Raw genomic sequence first — 22802 nt, 5'->3', positions numbered from 1 at the left:
TCACCAGCCGCTCCTTGGAAACGCTATGCATTGTCACTGTGGGTCGGAACTGACTTGATGGCAGTTAACAACAACAAGGGTCATAGTGGAGTCCTGGTGTGGCGCTGTGGGTCAATGCACTGGACCGCAAGGTCAGCTTGAACCAACCGCAAGTTGGCAGATCAACCTCACCAGCCGCTCCTCGAAACCCTATACAGGGTCACTGTGAGTCAGAAGTGACTCGACAGCAGTTAACAACAACAAGGGTCTTAGTCATGGGGATTCCACTAATCTCTATCAGGCCAGTACGTATTTCCAATGCACATAGTTTGGGCTTGTTTAAGTAATAAGATAACCCAATTAAATATGGGCAAAAATTTGAAGAGGCACTTCACGAAAGGAATTGGGAAGCATGGAAAACATATGAGAAGGTACTTTACACACACTGCCTGTTTTTATAAATAACATTTTGTTGGGACACAGCCACATTCACTCCTTTGGCTGCTTTTGGGCTAGAATGGCAAAGTTGAGTAGTTGTCACAGAGACTGTGTAACTCACAATGTCTAAAGTATGTACTATCTGCCCCTTTACAGAAAAAGTTTGCTGATCCCTGGTCTAAAGGAACTACATTCCAGGGAAAGATAAGCTCTTGCTAGGTGAGCAAACACCAGTGGGGAAGGTTGGCCTAAATTAATATAGGACAAACCTAATTTGGGGGTGGGGAGTTGTAATTTTTCCCAATGGGGTCTTCTAATTTGATTTTTCTCTCACAGTTTATTTTTAAGAAGCTAACAAAATCTTTATGTTAAGACAAAATGAATCATTTTTGAAGTCTTGGTAACTAATATAATATTAGACAGCTATATCTTATTCTGAAGAACTACACTTCAATATCAAAACAAGGGCCTTAGTTTATAAATAAGTAAATTCCAAGAGAAATTGCACTCAGAGAACCACTTAGGTTAAGCAGCTTGTATTTGTTTCCTTCATTAAGTGGTGACTGCAAGCAACCAGTTGTGCATGGGGATTGAAGGCATGTGCAGCCTTTCTGGAGACTCACCTGTCTCTCTCACTCTACAGGCCACTGATTATTCTCACTCATTGCGTTTAGTGTTCTCCACTCACAGATATCTTTGATCTTTCACCCGAGTTGTTGTTGTTGTTGTTAGGTGCCATTGAGTCAGTACCAACTCATAGTGACCCTATGCACAACAGAATGAAACACTGCCAGATCCTGGGCCAACCTCACAATTATTGCCACGTTACGAGCTCCATTTTATAATCAGCAGCAGTGCTCTGTGATCAGCTTAGCAGACTTGTGAGATCAGAAAGACATGCTCTGATTGGCACACATGCCAGGCCTGTATGCTAACTAGGGAGACAGGACACATGGGATATAACTCACATATTACTGGTTTACAGTTGCATTCTGTGTTCTGATTGGTTACACTCTTAAATTACAGAAGTCATTATTACATCATTGATTACATAAGTTGTTACATAAAATATGTTTTGATTTTGGGGTATAAGTGTTGATCTCTTGAGTAAGCTGTTGTTATGTGTTGTCGAGTTGGTTCCGAGCCATAGCGACCCTGTATAGGGTTTCCCAGGAGTGGCTGGCAAGCTTGAACAGCTGACCTTGCAGTTCAAACCAGTTTTGCAGTCCAGTGCAGTATCCCACAGTGCTTACCTGTAACATGTTTACAATTTTAACTGTGTTTGAGAACATATGTTTTCAAACAAGGGAATAGTTTTGGTGGGAAAACTCGTTACCATGTTTTAGCACAGGAAATAGATTTTGTTCACTTCTGTTACCATTTAGGATAGGGCATTCTTTACAGAAAATTTATTTTACACATCACAAAGTTCAAGCATTATTTAGTTTACTTAAATTTAAAATGATACTCCTGTTTTTGTATGTTGTTGTTTACTGCTGTCGGGTCGATTCTGACTCATAACGACCCTGTATAGGATTTCTGAGAAGTGGCTGATGGGTGTGAACTGCTAATCTTGAGATTAGCAGCCCAGTGCTTATCCCACAGCACAGTATTATATGAACATATACTTTCTGTAATCTTTATTTTGGTATCAGTAATAGGCTTAACTCTACAATGTTTTTCTTTTTTCTGTATTGTATCTGATCATTAGTGAATTGTCAATTTTGTGTTGTTGTTAAGTACCTTCAAGTTGGTCTGACTGATAGTGACACTGTATATATAGGGTTTCTGAGGAGCGGCTGGTGGGTTTGAACTACCGACCCTATGGTTTGCAGTCCAGTGTTGATCCTACAGTGCCACACTAATTTTATAGCCTACTCAAATTGTTAAGAGAAAGTTTTCGAATTGAGCAAATCTTTTAGTGAAATACGTTGTTGTTGTTGTTGTTGTTGTTGTTGTTGTTGTGTTGTATGGAGTAATTTCTGACTCATAGCAACCCTGTCATAGTTTCCAAGGCTGCACATTTTTCAGGAGCAGAAAGCCTCATCTTTCTCTTGTGGATTCAAACTGCTGATCATCCAGCTAGCAGCATAACACATAACCCACTGTGCCACTAACACTCCACTAAGGAAATGTGGGGAGGCTTCAAAACATTCATGGAAAAATTCCATTGTCTTTCAATTCTGTTTTTCCAGGGACTTTTTGAAGCTTCCTCATCATGTTTAAGATCACCTTTGATCTATCAGTGCTTACTACTACACTATTAATTTAAAAGTCCTATAAACTTTAAAATGAATCTGGAATCCATCTTATGGAGATGGACTCTGCTCCACTAGTCCAAGCCATCTTCTTCTGTTCAGTGTATTAGTTAGATTAAACTATGTTGTTATGTGCCATTGAGTCGGTTCCAACCCATAGCGACCCTGTATAGGGTTTCCGAGGGTGTAAATCTTTACGGGAGTAGAAAGCCTCATCTTTCTCCCGCGGAGCAGCAGCTGGTAGTTTCGAACTGCTGACCTTAAGGTTCGCAGCCCGATTCGTAACCACTACGCTACCAGAGCTAGTTATAGTAATAAATGAACTGCAAATCTCAGTGGTTTAGCACAGCAAAGGTTTACTGTGGTTTATAAATTCCAGTGTCTTTTGGTATCTGTGCCATCTGGTAGCTGTGTTATCTGGACTAGTGGACTGGAAATGACAATGTCACTTTAGTTTATAACCTATTGGTCAGAACTAGTCACATGCTCCCACCTATGGGCAAAGGACACTGAGAAATGTAGGTCAGCATATGAAATATTTGGAGATCACTATTATCAGATTGTGAGAAAGGTGAGGCTTTTACTCCCATGAAGATTTACTGCCTTGGAAACCCTATACAAAGTCACTATGAGTTGGAACCGACTTGAGGGCACACTACCACCATAATCAGATTGTTATAGTTGCATCCTTAATTGGTTTCCTTATTTCCTCTTGTGCTCCACTACAATGCTTTCTCCACTTAGTAGCAAGTTATTGGAAGATAATTTTTGATCTTACTTTGGAATTTTGGTAACAACTTCCACTTTTAATAAAATCTTTTGTCCTCGCTGTGCAGCATATTGCATGATATGACCCTTGCTTTCCTCTTGAATTGTTTGGCATTTAGCAGTACTAAATATCTACTTATTTTATTTTATTCATGGTTATGAAAATGTGGTTCTCCTTATTTTTTTCTACATTTGTGAAAATGTGATTTAAAACTCAAATTCATGAACTCAGTCAAGACTATATCTGGATAAATAATAATAATGATAAAAAAATTATAATTTTTATGAAGGTCTCCTTAATCATATTGTGTGCCATTATGATCTTTTAACAAAGTAGCTTTTGGGAGCACTAGTTTAATATAAAATCTTGTTATAATGAATCAATTCAGCAAAGTTCTAATAACCGTGTTTTGTTTATCTGGCAACATATTATCTTAAAGAATGTTTTTTTCTAGGGTGTCTTTATATGATAGTCATTCTATTATTTTAAATACATTTTTTAAATAGGTTTTTTAAAAATTAAAGTTATTTTCTTTTGCTGTGAATTAGTGATTACCCTTCAGCTGTACCTTCAGTGTAATTAAATTTGTGTAGTTGGAGTGATTGGAATATTTTCATAAATGTATTTGTAATTTTACTGTGGATTACAGTATATATAGCTTTGCCAAAAAATACAGGAGCTCGGAGAGGCTAGGCTTTATGTATTATTTGTCATCTCTAGGGTCTAGGCCTTGGGAATCAGGTTTCTTAACCAGCTGTTTGTCTTAAGAAACGTCACAGGATCACTGTATTTGATATGCTGCTGTTGAGTGCCATCAAGCTGGTTCCCACACATAGTGATGCTGTGTAGGGTTTCCAAGGAGCAAATGGTGGATTTGAGCCACTGACCTCCTGGTTAGCCGTAGAGTGCTTATCCTTTATTTGAAATGTAACAGAACATTTATACTTTTGATAATTTTTGACAATGCCTTTAAGTTGATTTTAAGTAATTACAAGTGATACCTGCTTCAGCAAATGAAACTTCTAGTAAAATTTCGTCTACTACAAGCGTTACATAAGGACACCTGGTAGTGCAGTGGCTCTGTGTTGGGCTGCTAACTGCAAGGCCAGTAGTTTGAATCTACTAGCTGCTCTGCAGAAGGAAAATGAGGCTTTCTGCTCCCTTATAAAGATTCACTGCCTCAGAAACCCTATGTAGAGTTGCTATGAGGCAAAACAGACTAGAAGGCACACTACCACCACCACCCCCAAGTGTTACATGGATTTAGATTTAGCAAAGTTCATATCACTTGTTCAATACTTGATATCTACCTGGATATAAAAGCTTGATGTAGCAGTTTTTACAGGATGCTGCTAATATTGTTATTTTCATTTCCTTTGCTGACCAGCACCATTCAGCCCTTCAGCATTAATAAAGTATTAAGTAGCAAAGGAGATTATCCCGCTACTGAATACTTAGTATTGAATACAAAGCTGTTTGTGGGGTAGAAAGGTAAGGAAATCACATTTTTTTCTTTGATGTTGGTTTGCCATTCTCCCCCAATGGAATTAGATGTTTTGCAAAGGAAATTGGGATTGTCTGACAGCAGTCAGGGAACTTATTAAAGCAGTCTCTGGAACGTGATTACATGTATGTTTTGACTCACAGTGTTTGTCTTGTTCACAGTAACTGCAGTACTGAATGGAAGTGGCTAGTAGACAGAGCAAGAGTTGGCAGCAGATGGACATGGCTTCAAGCCCAGATTTCAGAGCTAGAATACAAAATCCAACAACTAACGGATGTTCACAGGCACATTCGGGCTTCTAAGGTATTATCTGGTTCTCTTTTTTTTGTCCTTTTAAAAATTATTATTGTTATTGTTTTTCCTCATTTCTTCATTCAGAATACTTGTTAGAAGATGTAATTAAAAAGGTAGCTGGTATATGTTAAGATTTTGGTATTTTCTTATAAGTTAAAATTATCTTTGGAGTTCTGGTGTGGTACTATAGGATAAGTAGTTGTCGGCCTTGCAGTTGGCAGTTCAAACCCACCAGGTTACTCCTTAGAAACCCTATACAGGTTGCTGAGTTGGGAATAACTCAAAGCCACCTAACAACAACAAAGCTATCTTTGTAATGTTTATCAGGATCATCGTATTGTACTCTTTGAGAAATTCAGAACTCCTTTATTGGACTGTCATTAATAAAATAAATATTTAAAAACTTTTAAACTTTCAGAATACCAGAAAGGTGTTTACTTGTATTTTATTGACTACATATATTTTATTGACTATGCAAAGGTATTCCACTGTATGGTTCATAACAAACTATGGATAACATTGCAAAGAATAGGAATTCCAAAACATTTAATTGTGCTCAGATAGAACTTTTGTACATAGAATAAGAGGCAGTCATTTGAATAGAACAAGGAGATATCGTGTGGTTTAAAATCAGAAAAGGTTGAACCTTTTCACCATACTTAAGTCTGTATGTTGAGCACATAATCCAAGAAGCTGGAATATGTGAAGAAGAATGTGGCACAAGGATTTGAAGAAGGCTCATTAACACCCTGCAATAGGCAGATGACACAACCTTGTTTGCCGAAAACAAGGAAGAACTGAATCACTTACTGATGAAAATCAAAGAATGTAGCCTTCAATATAGATTGCAACTCAATGTAAAGAAAACAGAAATCCTTACAACCAAGCCAATAAACATGATGAATCAAGAAAAAGTTGAAGTTGTCAAGGGTTTCATTTTACTTGGATGCATAATCAAAGCTCACAGAAACAGCAATCAGGAAATCAAGCGATGTATTATTGCATTAGACAAATCTGCTGCAAAAGATTACTTTAAAGTATTAAAGAGCAGAGATGTTACTTTGGGGACTAAAGTGTGCCTGACTCAAGCCATGGTATTATCAGTCATCTTGTATAGATGTGAAAGCTGGACAATGAATAAAGAAAACTGGAGAATTGATGCATTTGAATTAGGATGTTGGCACAGAAGATTGACAGTACCATGAACTACCAGAACAAAAAAGCAAATCTGTCCTGGAAGAAGCATAGCCGGAATGTGCTTTAGAAACACAGATGGCTTTGTGCTTCAGACATGTCATCAGGAGGGACAGGATCCTGGAAAAGGAGATCATAGGCTGTAAAGTAGAAGGTCAGTGATAAAGAGGAAGACTACTGACAAGATGGATTGACACGGTGGCTGCAACGATGGGCTTAAATATAGTCCTCATGTGGATGGTGCAGGACTAGGCAAATGTTTTGTTCTATTGTACATAGGGTCACTGAGTCAGAGCTGATTTGAGGACACTTAACAACAACAACTTCCCTGCAACCACTATTCAGATTCACTAGGTTTGACATTTATTTTTGTCAGGTATGCTTTTATACTTTCACCACATAGGTGTTTATAACTATCTATAACTAGTGTATAGTTTCTATACATTTAAAGTGCACATAAGTTATGTTTAAGTTATTGTTTGACTGTCTTATTTCACTCATCACCTTACTACTTTTATACTTCTTGTAAGTTATTCCACTAGAAGAATTGAATGAGTATTCTATGAACATATAATGATATGTTTATATATTCTATTTCCCATTGATAGATATATGTTGTTTCAATTTTTATGCTAGTTAAAAGAATAGCTCAATGATGTTACATCTCCTTGTATACCTGTGTAGAATTTCTCTTGGGTATATACCTAAAAGTGGAATTGCTGGATCTCAGGCATGGCCACTCATAAGGTTTTCAGTGAATAAATATTCAGAAGTAGTCCATCTCTCCTTCTTCCTAGTCTGTCTTCTTTTGGAAGCTCAGCTGAAACCTGTCAACCATGAACAACCTTGCTGGTATTTAAAATATCCATGACATAGCTTCCAGAATCACAGCAACACACAAGTCACCACAGTATAACAACACACAAGTCACCACAGTATAACAGACTTAAAATACTTACTGTTGAAGATCAAAGACCACAGCCTTCAGTCTGGGCTGCACCTTAATTTAAAGAAAACAAAAATCCTGGCCATTAGACCAATAAACAACATTCATATCAATGGAGAAAAGATTGAAATTGTCAAAAGACTTCAGTTTGTTTGGATCAACCATTAACACTCTTGGAAACCGCAGACAAGAAGTCAAACAATATATTGCATTAGGCAAATCTGCTGCACAAGACCCTGGAGAAGGATATCATGCTTGGTAAAGTGGAGGGTCAGAGAAAAAGAGAAAGACCCTCAGGGAGATGGGTTGGCACAGTGGCAGCAGCAGTGGACTCAAAACATAGCAATGATTGTGAGGTTGGCTCAGGATCCAGGCAGTGTTTTGTTCTGTTGTGCATAGGGTCGCTATGAGTTGGTACCGACTTGATGACACCTAACAACAACAAGGCATGGCTATCCAGATTTTTTGTACTCTCTGACGTAACTGGACGTCAACACTACCTTTGGTGTTATGGAAGAGCTCCTGTTTCTTCATACCCAGGATAACATTTTATATTTTATGACGACTTAATTTTTCCTGTTTAATGGTTATGAAAGATGATGTTATTGTTATAATTTACTTGTCCATGCATGTAATAAGATTGGACCTCAATGTTATTGCCACTCAGATATTTTTATTTTGCTTTAAGGATTAACCTTATATTTTCTACTCTTTATTAGTTGTCCTGTGTGTGTGTGTCTGTGTGTACATATTATTTTCTAATTTGGGTTTATAATATGACATTTGTAACATAGTCATTTTCCATATATGTATGGGTCTTTTACTGGACTTTTTTTTTTTTTTTTTAAACTTTTTATTGTAAATTCAGTGAAGGTTTACAGAGAAGGTCATCCGTTTTACATTAATCAAATCACACATTTTGTTTTACCTTCCCATCCCTTTCAATTTTGTTCTTAAGTAAATATTGCCCTTGTGATCTTGAATTACGGACCATTACATGATGAGCATTCCTTACTATTGTTGTTGTCCTCTCTGTAGACCTCTCCATTGCTTGGCTGAAAATTGAGCCATTAGGGTGAATTCCATTCCAAACCTGAAGGGTGGTGGAAGGCCACAGTCTCAGATTCCTCCAGTATCTTTCTGACCAGTAAGCCCAGTCTTTTTTTTTTTTAAATAATTTTGAGTTTTGTTCCACATTTTCTCCCACTATGTCTGGAGCCCTCTGATGTAATCCTTTCAGAGCAATTTTGTTTTTGTTGTTGTTAAGTGCCGAGTCAATTTCAATGACTCATAAAGACCCTATATATAGGGGTTCCAAGGAGTGGCTGGTGGGTTTGCACCACCAACCCTGCAATTAATAATCCAGTGCTTAGCCTACAGAGCCACACCAGAGCAATTACTGAACTCTTTATATTCATATATGCTTCTGTTTTATACAGCTTTATAATAATTCTTGTGTTTTAATAGAAAAGTCCCCTTATATTGTTTTTCTATTATTTTTCAAGGTCTTTGCTTTCTTACTAGCCTTTCATCATAAAATATGTTTTTGTTTCAGTTTTATTGATTTTCCTTTATTTTGGTTTTCTGTGTTACTACATTTTGCTACATTTTCATTAGGTTTATGGTACTGGTACTGTTGTTGATGGTAGCATTTTAACTTCTTGACTTGATCTTTAGAATTATCATTCTCCATTTTTACTAAGGTATCATTTTGAGTCTATACCATATATTAATTCTATCATTGTTGTTAACTTATAAATATTTTATTGTCAATGTTTTGTTTTTTAAATCCTAAAGTTATTAAATTGTACATCTTAATGGTTCCAAACTCTCATATAAAACTTCTTTAAAATAATAGTCTATTCTTTATGCATATTGTAGTCTGGGAACTGATTGGCCTGTATGGTGGCCATGTTTTGTGACCCACTAGTAATCACATTCTGTAAATGCTCAATGTATAACAGGAAAAAAAAATCGTAATTTTTTAATTATAAAATCTCTTAAGTATTTATTAGACTAAGCTAGCTTATTTTATTATATGTATGGACTCCTAGTATGGTGCTGTAGGATAAGCACTTGACTTCAAGGTCGGTTTGAACCTCAAGGTCATCAGTTCAAACTTAGCTGCTCCTCGCAAATCCTATTCAGCGTCACTGTAAGTCGAAACCAACTCGATGGCACTTAAACACAACAAACTGCATCTGTACAGATATTGATCAATTTTTTAAAACTTTTTATTATGATTTGGGTGAGTTTATAGAGCAAGATGGTTCTTCAAAAATTCATACACTTTGTTTCATGATATTGACTGCAATCCCCACAATGTAACAACGCCCTTCTAATCCCCTTTGTTTTCCATTTGCATCTATCCTTCAGTCCTATCCCTTCTTACGTTTTGAGATTTATTCCTGGGCAGATGCTGCCCTTTTGATCTCCTATGGCTGGTTGTTCTAAGGAGTATATACCTTTGGGGTTTCATTGCCCACCTTATAGGTGTGTCTGTTTGGATGAAAGTAGAGCCTGGGGGGTAAATTCAGTTCCAGGTTTGAAAACTGACTAAAAGCCATAGGCTGGGAGGCTCCACTAGTCTCTGTCAGACCAGTAACCCTGGTCTTTTTTTATGATTCTGAGTTTTGTTCCATATTTTTTTTCTCCCACTCTGTCTAGGATCTTCTAATATGATTCCTTTCAAACTTTCACATTCCTATCAGCAGTAATTGTCAATACATTTTGATTGTATGTTTGATCAATTTCAGACAAAAGAAGTTGGTAAAATTCCTCAGGTTCATCATTGCTGGCTTTAGTGGTTGCTCTATAAATTTTACTAGTATTAACTGGTCTTCCTTGTAGACATATGGATATTATTCTACCACAGTATTGTACTCCAAGACAGATCTTGAAAATGATCTTTTTGACAAGGAATGTGATGCCATTTTTCTTCCATTTGTCATTCCCAGCATCGTAAACCATGTGATTATCTGATTCAAATGGGCTGGTGCCCATTTCGGGTCACTAAACCTAGGATGAGAGTGTGGTGGCTCCATACAATAAGCACTGGATTATGAACCACAAGGTTGGTGGTTTAAGCCCATCTGCTTCTCTGTGGGAGAAAGATGAGGCTCTGTGCTCCTGTGAAGATTTAAAGCCTCAGAAATCTTATACAGGGTCACTGTGAGTCAGAATCCACTCAATGGCCCTCACTGACAACAGTTCCTAGGATTTTGATCTTTATGTGTTGTTCCATTTCATTTTGGACAAGTTCTTATTTTCCTAGATTCATACTTTGTACATTTCACTTTATAATTATTAATGAATGTTTGCAGCTGTGCCCTATTAGCAAATGAAGGTCCCCAAAGTGTTGCTTCATTTATGTCATTACTTTGAGGAGGCAGGTCTTGCCGAATCTTATTTTGAGTGCTTTCCAACCTGAGGGACCCATCTGCTGTCACTCTAACTGGCAATGTTCTTTTGCTATTCATAAGGTTTTCAGTGGCTAAACATTTAGAAGTCTGCCTCTCCTTCTTCTGAGTCTATCAATGGTCTAGAAGCTCTACTGAAACCTGTCCACCATGAGTGACCCTGGTGGTGTTTAAAATACTGGTGGTATATAGCTTCCAGCATCCCAGCAACACACAGGGTACCACAGTAGGACAACTGGTGAGCAACTTTGGTAGCCACCAATAAACTTTGGTCTCAATGTACATTTGGCTGTAAGTGGGATCTTGTATTTGTCCTTCTTGTGCCTGACTGATTTCACTCAGCATGTTTTAAAGGTTCATCCATGTTGTATCATGTACCGGACTTCTTGTCTCTTTATGGATGAATATTATTCCATTGTGTGTGCATTCTACATTTTGTTTATTTATCTGTGGGTGGACATTTAGTTTGTTTCTATGTTTTTGACCACTGTGGAATGAACATTGGTATAATGTGTTAATTTGGGGTATGGTGTTAAAGTTTCCCCCAACATTGTAGATGTTGCTTTTTTTCTTGATAATTCTGTTAGTTTTTGTTTCTTACATTTTGAAGTAGTGCTTTTTGGTAGACTTGCATTGTTATTTTTTCAGTGAATTTTAAGTTGTTCTCTTAATTATTATATCATATACTTTTATCATTTTAAAGGATTTTTCTTCTAAATTAACTCTACTCTGAAGAATTATTTATGAATAATCTGAAAATGAAACAGAAAATAATGACATAGAAAACCAAGAGATAAAAGAAGATCATTCACTAGGAAACTGTAAAAAATAGCTAAAATTCTGGTAAGACAGGTCAAACAGTGAAAGGAAGAAGAAGAAAATGGATCCTGGAAAGAGTGTACAGTTCTGTTACATCCCTTTTCTCTCTTGGTTTCTTTTTTTCTTAGTGAAATACATTCTTAGTAGTTTCTAACACGAGTTAAGGCCTGTGGACATTTAAATTCTCTTTATCTTTGTGTGTCTTATAAAAGATTTATTTTACATCCACTCTTAAATGACATTTTAGTTACTTTCCCTTAGTACTTTAAAGATAATTTTCCTTAGTTTCTGGAATATTTTGATGCTGATGAACAACTAGGTGGCTGTCAGTGTAATAATTATTCTTTTGTAAGTCATCTGCGCTTTCTAGCTGGCTGCTTTAAGACTTTTGTGTTTGTTTTATGTTCTACCGTTTCTACTAACTGATGTCTAATTGTGGATTTTTCATAATTTTGCTTGGAACTCTAACTTTTGCAACTGTGCAATTCATTGAATTTTGACAAGTTATGTAACCATTATTACAGCCATGATGAAGGCCACTCTTATCAACCTACACCTGCTCCTTTTCAACCACTGATTGCTCTCATTATAACTTTGTCTTTTCTAGAATGTCTTACAAATAAAATAATAGATATATAGTTTAAGGGTGTTTTAGGTTCATCCGTGCTATTGAATGTATCAGTAGTTTGTTTATCCATTCACAGTTGATGGAAATTTAAGTGGTTTCTATTTTCATTTATTATGAGTAAGCTGCTATGCATATTCATATATGCATCTTTATGTAGACATAATGTTTTTATTTTTCAGATTATGTATTTAACCTGAGATTTTATATTTTTAATTCTATAAAATTATCTGCTATTATCACTCAACTATTGTTTCTCTGCCATTGTTTTCCTGTTGTATTTTTCTGAAATTCCCAGTAGATTAAGAGGCTTAAACAAATGTTTCATGTTTCTTCACTGTTCTTTCATAATGTTTCTCATTGTCTGTCTGTACTACAGGGAATTTCTTATTATCTTTGAATTTGCTAATTTTATTGACCGTACAGCTTTTATTCTGTGTGCTAGTTTGTGTTTTGTAATCATATTTCTATTGTTAATATTTCTCATTAGTCCTTTTTCAAACCTATTTGTTTAAAACATAAATGAAAGGGAATAGAAGAATTTCTTAGAAATTCAGGGCCTTGCCTTTGAATAGTAAAGACTCAAATGGATTCATAGAAAATATCAGTAAAACCTTTGAACAAGGTAAAATTATTCTGGGCAGAACTCAAAATTCCACAGTTTCTTGGAGACCTCTATAGAGTAGAGAAAGGGAGAAGAAGGAAAGGGAGGGAGTAGTAGGTATAGGGGCTTGAAGGGGGAAAAACATGTCTTTTGAGACTGTTTCAAGGAATCATTATGTAGAATTATATGAAAGAAGACAGGTAGATGGGAAGGCCTTTCTATTATTGTGTTGTGTTGCCAAAGAAACCATGAGTCTGCTCTAGAAAGACTCTTTTACTGTTCAAGATTTAAATCAACCCTTAAGTCTCTAACTTGCCATGAGCAAGAAACAGGTTGAGAGATTTACATAAACATCTACTAATAGTGTTAACAACTGTTGTTGTTGTTAAGTGCCAGAGTTTCTGAGGAGCCGCTGGTAAGCTTGAACTGTCAACACTGTAGCTCAAACTGACATTTGAGTCCATCACATTAACTCTCAGTGCCACACTAATCCTCCAATGCTAAAGTAGGTAATGGAAAAGAAAGAAACTTCCAGAGGCCTATTGAAAGCCATAGAGAACAGTGGATGGAAATCACCTGAGCAGGGACTGTCCCGCACATCAAAGGCTAGGTGTTCTTACAATATCTGTTCCATAGAGTTTCAGAAGTAATATAGACCAACTGTTGTTTTTGTAAGTGTTGTCAAGTCAGTGAGTTTTTACTTACAGTGACCTCATGTGCCAGAGTAGAATTGTCTCATTGGGTGTGTATTCTTCAGTCTTCCTCATTGTAAATGGAAGTGTTCGTTGTTGTTTTCTTGATCATGTTCAACACTGCTTACTGGGTGTGAGAGGAGGCAGATAGATTTTATAGATAGATGATAAAGCTCTCTACTCAGAGGAGCCATACCCACATGGAGAGACTACTCTACGTGGCCTAAGATGTTAAACCTTGAAATGAATTTAATGATTAGATGGCACTTTGGATTGTCTTCCTTGAGATATGGGGTGGATGTATTCTAAAGACAGTACAAAGTAATGCTTATTGTCTAGATGGGCAGTCTGTGGCAAAGAAACATTTATTGTCCATTAAATGTTTGTGTTCCTCCATATTCCCAAATACTTTTGCAATTAGGCAAGCTTAGTTCTAGACATAGATTTCATTTCTAGGGCAAAATATTTAAAAGCCATTATGTAATTCTTCCTGTGCTCTCTCTTCCACTGCTGTGGTGATCTAGTAACCACATGTTCCAGATGACATAGCTACATTATTTTCAAACTCAAGATCTTGGTCTTGTCATTTCCTTCTATTTTCTGGTATCTGTTAGTAATCCTTAGCATTTACTTGTTTGTATACCATAAGGCAATCAATCTCCTTGACCAAAGGCTAACAGATTTAATCACATGTAATTATTGAGTGATGCAAAAAGCATCAAAAGAAGATGGAAGGAATACAGAGTCACTATACCAAAAAAGGAAATAGTTGATGTTCAACCATTTCAGGAGGTTGCATATGATCAAGAGCCAAGGATACTAAAGGAAGAAGTTCAAGGTGCATTGAAGGAATTGGCAAAGAACAAGGCACCAGAAATTGATGGAATAAAAATTGAGATCTTTCAAGAAAGTGAGGTGGCACTGGAGGCTCTCACTCACCTTTGCCAGGAAATTTGGAAGATAACTATCTGGCCAACTGATTGGAAGAGATCTGTATTTATGCCCATTCCAAAGAGAGGTGACCCAACAGAATGCGGAAATCATCGGACAATATCTTTGATACCCCATGAGAATAAAGTTTTACTAAAGGTAATTCAGAAACGGCTGCTAGCATACATTGACAGGGAACTTCCAGAGGCTCAAGCTGGATTCAGAAGAGGCCGTGGAATGAGGGATATCATTGGTGATGTCCAATGGATCTTGGCTGAAAGCAGAGAATATCAGAAAGATGTTTACCTGTGTTTTATTGACTACGCAAAGGCTTTCAAGTGTATGGATCATGACAAGCTATGGACAACATTGCAAACTATGAGTATTCTGGAACACTTTATTGTGCTCAAGAGGAATCTGTAACCAAGAGGCAGTTGTTCGAACAGAACATGGGAATACTGAATGGTTTAAAATTAAGAAAGGTGTGAGACAGGGTTGTATTCTTTCACCATACTTATTCAACCTGTATGCTGAGCATATAATCCAAGAAGCTGGGTTCCATGAAGAAAAATGTCATCAGATTCATTAACAACCTGTGATAAGCAGATGATGCAACCTTGCTTGTTGAAAGTGAAGAGGACTTAAAATACTTAAGTATTTTAAGCACAGCCTTCAGTAGGTATAGATTGCATCACAATGTGAAGAAAACAAAAATCCTCACCACTGGACCAATAAACAACATTCTTATCAACAGAGAAAAGATTGAAGTTGTCAAGGAATTCATTCTCCTTGGATCAACTATCAACATTCATGGAAGTAGCAGTCAAGAAATCAAACGATGTATTGCATTAGGCAGATCTGCTGCACAAGACCTTTTGAAAGTGTTGAAGATCAAAGATGTCAGCTTGAGGACGGACTAAGGTGCACCCAACCCAAGCCATGGTATTTTCAATAACCTCATATGCATGCGAAAGCTGGACAGTGAATAAGGAAGGCCATAGGAGAATTAATGCTTTTGAGTTATGTTGTTGGAGGAGAATGCTGAAAGTGCATGGGCTGCCAGAAGAACCAACAGCCAGAGTGCTTCTTGGAAGCCACGATGGCCAAACTTATTGGAAGAAGTGCAGCCAGAGTGCTTCTTGGAGGCCACGATGGCCAAACTTCGTCTCTCATACTTCGGACATATTGTCTTTGGAGAAGGATATCATGTGTGGTAAGGTGGAGGGTCAGAGGAAATGAGGAAGACCCCCAGTGAGATGGATTGTCAAAATGGCAGCATCAATGGGCTCTAGCGTGGCAACAATTGTGAGGTTGGTCCAGGACCAGGCAGTGTTTCATTCTGTTGTGCATAGGGTCGCTTTGAGTTGGTACCGACTCGATGGAGCCTAACAAGAACAAGTACTTCATGGAGTCCTGGTGCGGCGCTGTGTGATAATGTACTGGACTGCACAGTCTGTTTGAACTGCAAGGTGGGTGGTTCAAATTCACCAGCCGCTTCTCGGGGTGAATTTGGGGTCACTATGAGTTGGAACCCACTTGCCGACACTTAACAGCAACAAGTATTTCATGGCAACAACTAGACAAGTGTTTGATCCCAACACTAAGAACCATATCCTAGCTAAGCTGACACATGGAAGTAACCATTGCATTGGGTCATATGGTAAGTATATGCACGTTTTTAAGAAACTTCCAAGCTGTGTATAGTGTACCATTATACACTTCTACCAGTAAGGTAGAAGATTCCAGTTGGAATATATCCTTACAAACACTTGGTATATTGTTGCATCTTTTTCACTGCTGTCATTCTGATGAATGTGTAGTCCTATCTCATATTAGTTTTAATGGTTGCATTTCTTTGATTGTTAATGATAATGAGGGTCTCTTAATTTTCTCATCATCATTCCTATATGTTCTTTCTGAAGTGTCTATTAAAATCCTTTGCCCACTTTTTAATTTGATTGTTGTCTATCTATTATTGAGTTGTGAGATCCCAATATATATTCCTGATACAGGTTGGCTGTCAGACGTATGTACAGATAGACTAATGATGGGTTCATTCTCATGGTTCTGCAACACTGTAGAGAGTAAAACTATGCCCTGCAACATTGTCCTACATAGTAATATGTAGGATATATTACTAATGATTGTTGTTGTTATTAAGTGGTGTGGAGTCACTTGTGACTCAGTTTTGACTCATAGCAACCCTATTTTAGGGCTTCTGAGGAGCAGCTGGTAGGTTGGAGAGATAACATGTACCAAAAAATTGGAAGGTCGTAAGTATGGTTCATTGTAACTAGAATACATTTAAAATTAGGGACTAACTGTATTCTGAACATCTTTGTGGTTTCCTTTAAGTTTTATAGTATCACTGGAGTAGTAAAGATGTTAATTTTGATGAAATGTAATCTATCAATTTTTTGTGTGTGTTAAAAGTTTGTACTTTTAGGAACCTATTTTAAATAAATTTTTGCCTATCCAAAAGTAATGAAGATGTTAAACTTTGTTTTCTTCTGGAAATTTTTTACTTTTTCTATAAATCTGCAAGGCAAGGTCCATTCTGAGTTCATTTTTTGAGTACTTTGTGAGGTAATGATTAAAAATAATTTCAGTGGGTAAATTTCTAAGGGACTTTTCAAGTGGATACACATGTACTCCATAACCATTTCTTAAAAAGAATGTCATTGCCCCTTTGTATTACCTTAGCACCTTGGTAAAAAATCAGTTGGGCTTGTATGTGTAGGTCTATGTCTGGATCTTTTCCTATTCCATTGAGTGCCAAACCACATAGTCTTAACCGTCTTGATTACTGTTGATTTATATAAGCCTTGTAGGAGCACGGATGGCTCCGTACTTATTAAGCACTGGACTGTGAACCACAAAGTCCGTAGTTCAAGCCCGACAACTGCTCTTACCGTAGTTCAAGCCCGTCAACTGTTCTTAAGGAAAAAGATGAAGCTTTTTGCTTCCACGATTTAAAGCCTCAGAAACCCTGTAAAGGGTGCTATGAGTTGGAACTGACTTGACGGCACTTAACAACAACAACAATATAAATCTTGAAATCAGGTAGTACAAGCCTTCTAAATTTGTTCCCTTTATTTTTCCAAAATTATTTTGCAACTTTTGCATTTCCCTATAAGTTTAAGCATTAATTTGTCAGTTTCTACAAATATTTTTCCTGGGGTTTTCTTCTGGGGCTGTATTTGATTTATAGTTGTGTTTGGAGAGAATTGACATTTGAATAATATCAAGTCTTTAAATAAGTGAACATGGATTATATTTCCATTTAGTTAAATCTTTTAAAATGTGTCTCAGTAGTGTCAGAACGGACTCAATGGCACTAAACAACAAACAATAGTGTTTTGTAGTCTTCAGTGTATATGTTTTGTATAAACTTTGCTAAATCTTTTCCTAAGCATTTCATGTTTTCAAAACCAAACCCACTGTCATAGAGTATCTTTCAATCGTATTCTGAGGCTGTAAATTTTTATGGAAGCAGACTGCTTCATTATTTTTCTATGGAATAGCTGGTGGGTTTGCAATAACCTTTCAGTGCGCATCCCAGTGCTTAACCCACTGTGCCACCAGGGCCCCATTTTCTAGTGGTTACAATTGTTGTTGTTTGTTGTTAGGTGCCATCAAGGTGGTACCGACTCATAGCGACTCTGTACAATAGAACGAAACACTGCCTGGTCCTAAATACTATTTATTTCTGGATATTAAACATGTATTTTTTTTCAGTTTTAATAAATTTATCTTGGGTAACTTATTAAGACCTTTCTTTTAAATTGTCACTGAGGATCTCTGGTAGCGTAGTGGTTACGAATCGGGCTGCGAACCTTAACGTCAGCGGTTCGAAACTACCAGCCGTGGGAGAAAGATGAGGCTTTCTACTCCCGTAAAGATTTACACCCTTGGAAACCCTGTACAGGGTCGCTATGGGTTGGACCCGACTCAATGGCACTTAACAATAACAACAACAACAATACAAAATATATCAGAAGCTACCTTTTCAAACAGTTCCCACAACAACCCATGGTCACATCTGTTGCTCAGGAGATCTGTTATCCTCCCTCAAAGTGTTTCTACTATTGTGACTTTTCTCCAGTTATAAATCTGGTTAAACATGTATCTTACAATCTTTCTAAATTCACTTTCTATATCTAGTAGTTCTTTTTTTTAAAAAAATATATATTACTTGAGTGTTCTACATTTATGATTATGGCATTTGTGAATAAAGACGACTTTCCTTTTTATGTAGGTCTTTATAATTTCTTTTTCTTACCTCCAGTGCTGAGTAAAACTGATGAGTGCAGCATTCTGCTAGATGCCATTTTTAGATAAAAGCATTCACTTTTTCACTGTTAAGTATACTTCAGCCTGATGAAGTTTGTTTTTCATTTCAAATTATCTTAACTTTTGTGATCAGAAAATGTCCTTATTTCACATTCATATTTGAATACAAAATACCATGCTGATTGTTTTTCTCTCCCACAATTTAAAGATGTCATTCCAGTTCTTTCTGTCTTGCACTGTTTTTAGTAGACATGATGGTCAGTGTTTTCTTTATTTGTTGTTATTCTTAAGTACCATCAAGTCGGTTCCTACCCATAGCTACCCTGTATAGGATTTCCAAGGAGCAGCCGGTGAGCTTGAACTGCCACCCTTATGCTTCACACTGACTTTGCAGTCCAGAGTATTAGCCCACAGCACCACACCAGGACTCCTTTCTTTCTTTATACTTATATAATGTGTCTTTGTTTAATTAAAAAAAAAATTTTTTTTATTAACCACTGTTTTCCAGCAGTTTCTTTATGATTCTTCCTGAAGAGAATTTCTTTGTGCTTATCATGTTTATTATTCATTGAGTTCCTTGAGTCTGTGGATTTATAGTTTTCACCAAATTTGAGGGATTTTTAGTTTCATTATTTTAAATATTTTTTTGTAATCCTTCCCCATTTTTTAGTAAGGAATTCACAAAGTTATTTTTATCCTGGAGTGATTTTTTTTTTTTTTTCCAGACAAGACTATAGGTGGTTTTTAACACATTTTCAAAAGGCGTCTATGACCCAAAAAGGCCAATGATTATCAGAGACTCAGAAGATAATGCACCAAGGTTCCAGGGGGCATTTTAAAAATCATGTTTAGAGATCAGGATTCATGTTGGAAATACAAAAAGGTGAAGCTATGTATGTACGATGTTTGGCAGTAGAGTTGGCATATTTTCTTTTTTCTCTGTCTCATCCATCATATATACTCTTATGTTCAATACTTTACTGGGTCCTAATATTTACTTTGATGATGATATAAAAACAGTAAATTATAATACAATTCTTAAAGTATTTATACATAAAGAAATGTTATAAGCAATTTACATGTATAATTTCATTGTAAATTCACTACTACCTTTATTGGTAGGCATCGTTTCTATTTTAAAGACCAGGAAATTATAGATATAGAGAAAGTAACTTGCTAAAAGTTACAAATATAAAAATAAATAAGTTATACAGTTGTCCTTAATATGACAGAAAAAGTAAGTATAATGAGCAAAGTATGGGATAGCGTTGTAAGACTTTTGATAAAGGTAGGGTGCTGAAAGTAGAATTTGTATGCGTAGTTGGAGAGTTAATTTTTGATCAGCTCCTATTAGAGAGCTTTCCTAGAGCTATACTGCAGCAAAGGACTCCTTGTTTTCTAATATTATGATTGTGGTAACATGGAGCAGGGATGGCTTAGTGGTAGAATCCTTAACCTTCCATGAAGGAAACCCAGATTCAGTTCATGGCAACTGTACCTTACATGCAGCCACCACCCAGCTGTCAGTAGAGGCTTACATGTTGCTATGCTGCTGGACATGTATCAGTAAAGCTTCCAGAATAAGTCACAAGAAAGGTCTGGCAGTCTCCTTCTGGAATTTAGCCAATGAAAACCGTATGGATCACAGTGGTCTTATCCGAAACCATCATGGAGACAATGCAGGACCAGGCAGTGTTTCATTTCGTCCTGCACCAGTCACCACAGTTGGGGCCCATTTGATGGAAGCTAACAACAACATCAAGGTAATTAAATTCATGATGTTGTTGTCTTAAGTGCAGTGCAGGGCCACACCAGGACTCCAAATGCATAATTTGTTGTTGTTGTTAAGTGCCGTCGAGTGGATCCTGACCCATAGTGACCCTGTGTAGGGTTCCGAGGAGTAGCTGGTGAGCTTGAACCGCCAACCTTGCAGTTCAAATGGCTTTCCAGACTGGCGCATTAACCCACAGCACCAATGGGCTAATGCAAAAAGAAAGAGTGCCCGGGAAATTTTTCTAGAAGTTCTAGTATATAGTCAAGGTGATGGGAAAGTGACTTACAATGGTGACTCGAGATAAATATCATGGAAATATCTAGATGTCATACAGGATTACCAGGAAAGTTAGGTAAAGGAATAGAGACAAAAACTACATATTTTCAAAGTTTCAAGGTTTGAAACCTTGTAACTCTTGGGAACAAGAAGATATGTCACTTGAGGTGCTATTTCAGATCTCAGCTGTTACATTGCCAGCATACCCCCAGGTCCCCATCATGTGTCCCTGCTCTCTCTCTTCTCTCTCTCTCTCTCACACACACACAAACACACACACACAAAAGCCCTCTTAGAGGAGAATTACATTTTTTGATACTTTCCAAAGTGATTCCGATTTCAGGAAACTCTTTACTTAATGACTTGCTATTTCAGGAAGGGCAAAAAGTGCTTGTTATATAAAAAGTTGATGAAAATGTGCTTACTTTCTGAACACATTGATTTTCACATCTTAGGAGAAATTCATGAAAGAGTCAGAAAACGAGATATTGGAGAACATAGGTCTATGAGATGTAGATTTAGAGTTGCTTCAATAGAAATAGTAGTTAAAGTCATGTTACTATATTTTGTTGTTGTCAGGTGCCATCGAGTTGGTACCGACCAATAGCGACCATAAGCACAGCAGAATGAAACACTGCCTGATCCTGGACCAACCTCACTACTGTTGCCACGCTTGAGTCGGTGGATGCTGCCACTTGGCCAATCCATCTCGTTGGAGATCTTCCTCTTTTTCTCTGACCCTCCACCTTAACAAATGTGATATCCTTCTCCAGTGACTGGTCCCTCCTGACAATATGTCTGAAGTATGAGAGACCAAGTTTGGCCATCTTGACCTCAAGGGAGCACTCTGGCTGCACTTCTTCCAAAACAGATCTATTGGTTCTTTGGGCAGCCCATGGCACTTTCAGTATTCTCCTCCAACACCACAACTCAAAAGCATCAATTCTTCTATGGTCTTCCTTATTCACTGTCCAGCTTTCGCATGCATGTAAGGTTATTGAAAATAGCATGGCTTGGGGCAGGCACACCTTAGTCCTCAAGCTGACATCTTTGCTCTTAAACACTTTCAAAAGGTCTTGTGCAGCAGATTTGCCTAATGCAATACGTCCTGTCCTTTGAGTTCTTGACTGCTGCTTCCATGAGTATTGATAGCTGATCCAAGAAGAATGAAGTCCTTGACAACTTCAATCATTTCTCCGTTGATAAGAATGTTGTTTATGGTCCATTGATAAGAATGTTGTTTATGGATTTTTGTTTTCTTTACATTGAGATGTAATCCATACCTAAGGCTGTGGCTCTTTGATCTTCATCAGTAAATGTTTTAAGTCCTCTTCACTTTCAGCAAGCAAGGTTGTATCATTTGCATATCTCAAGTTGTTAATGAGTCTTCCTCCAGTCCTGATGCCACATTTTTGTTCATCTAACCCAGCTTCTTGTATTATTTGCTCAGCATACATGTTGAATAAGTGTGATGAAAGAATACAACATTGTATTTTTTCCGTGTTCCCATGTTCTGTTCGAACAACTGCTTCTTGGTCCAGGTACAGAGTCCTCATGAGCACAATCAAATGTTCTGGAATACTCCTACTTTGCAGTGTTGTCCATAGCTTGTAATGATCCACACAATTGAAAGCCTTTGCGTAGTCAATAAAACACAGATAAACATCTTTCTGGTATTCTCTGCTTTCAGTCAAAATTCATCAGACATCAGCAATGATATGCCTCATTCCAAAGCCTCTTCTGAATTGTCTTGAACCTTTGGAAGTTCTCTGTCAATGTATGCTTGCAGCCGTTTCTGTATTACCTTTAGCAAAACTTTACTCACCTGGGATATCAAAGAGATTGTCCAATGATTTCTGCATTCCATTGGGTCACCTCTCTCTGAAATCTCTTTAGATCTCTTCCAGTCAGTCAGCCAGCCAGATAGCTGTCTTCCAAATTTCTTGGCAGAGATGAGTGAGTGCCTCCTGTGCAGCCTCACTTTCTTT

At 37.2% G+C, this 22802-nt stretch overlaps 1 protein-coding gene across 1 annotated transcript in view; it reads left to right on the top strand.

Annotated features, from left to right (window-relative positions):
• Positions 1-22802, top strand: part of KANSL1L (KAT8 regulatory NSL complex subunit 1-like) — a 112357-nt gene that overhangs the window by 19092 nt on the left and 70463 nt on the right. Inside the window, exon 2 of the mRNA XM_006872742.1 lies at positions 5110-5251. Within this exon, the coding sequence (XP_006872804.1) occupies positions 5110-5251 (142 nt within the window). The remainder of the gene's footprint in view (positions 1-5109; positions 5252-22802) is intronic.

This window comes from Chrysochloris asiatica, unplaced genomic scaffold, assembly GCF_000296735.1.
Source record: "Chrysochloris asiatica unplaced genomic scaffold, ChrAsi1.0 scaffold00212, whole genome shotgun sequence".
In the NCBI taxonomy this organism is placed as follows: Eukaryota; Metazoa; Chordata; class Mammalia; order Afrosoricida; family Chrysochloridae; genus Chrysochloris; species Chrysochloris asiatica.
The sequence above is the reverse complement of the archived record's forward strand: the minus strand, read 5'-3'. Positions and strand labels throughout refer to the sequence as shown.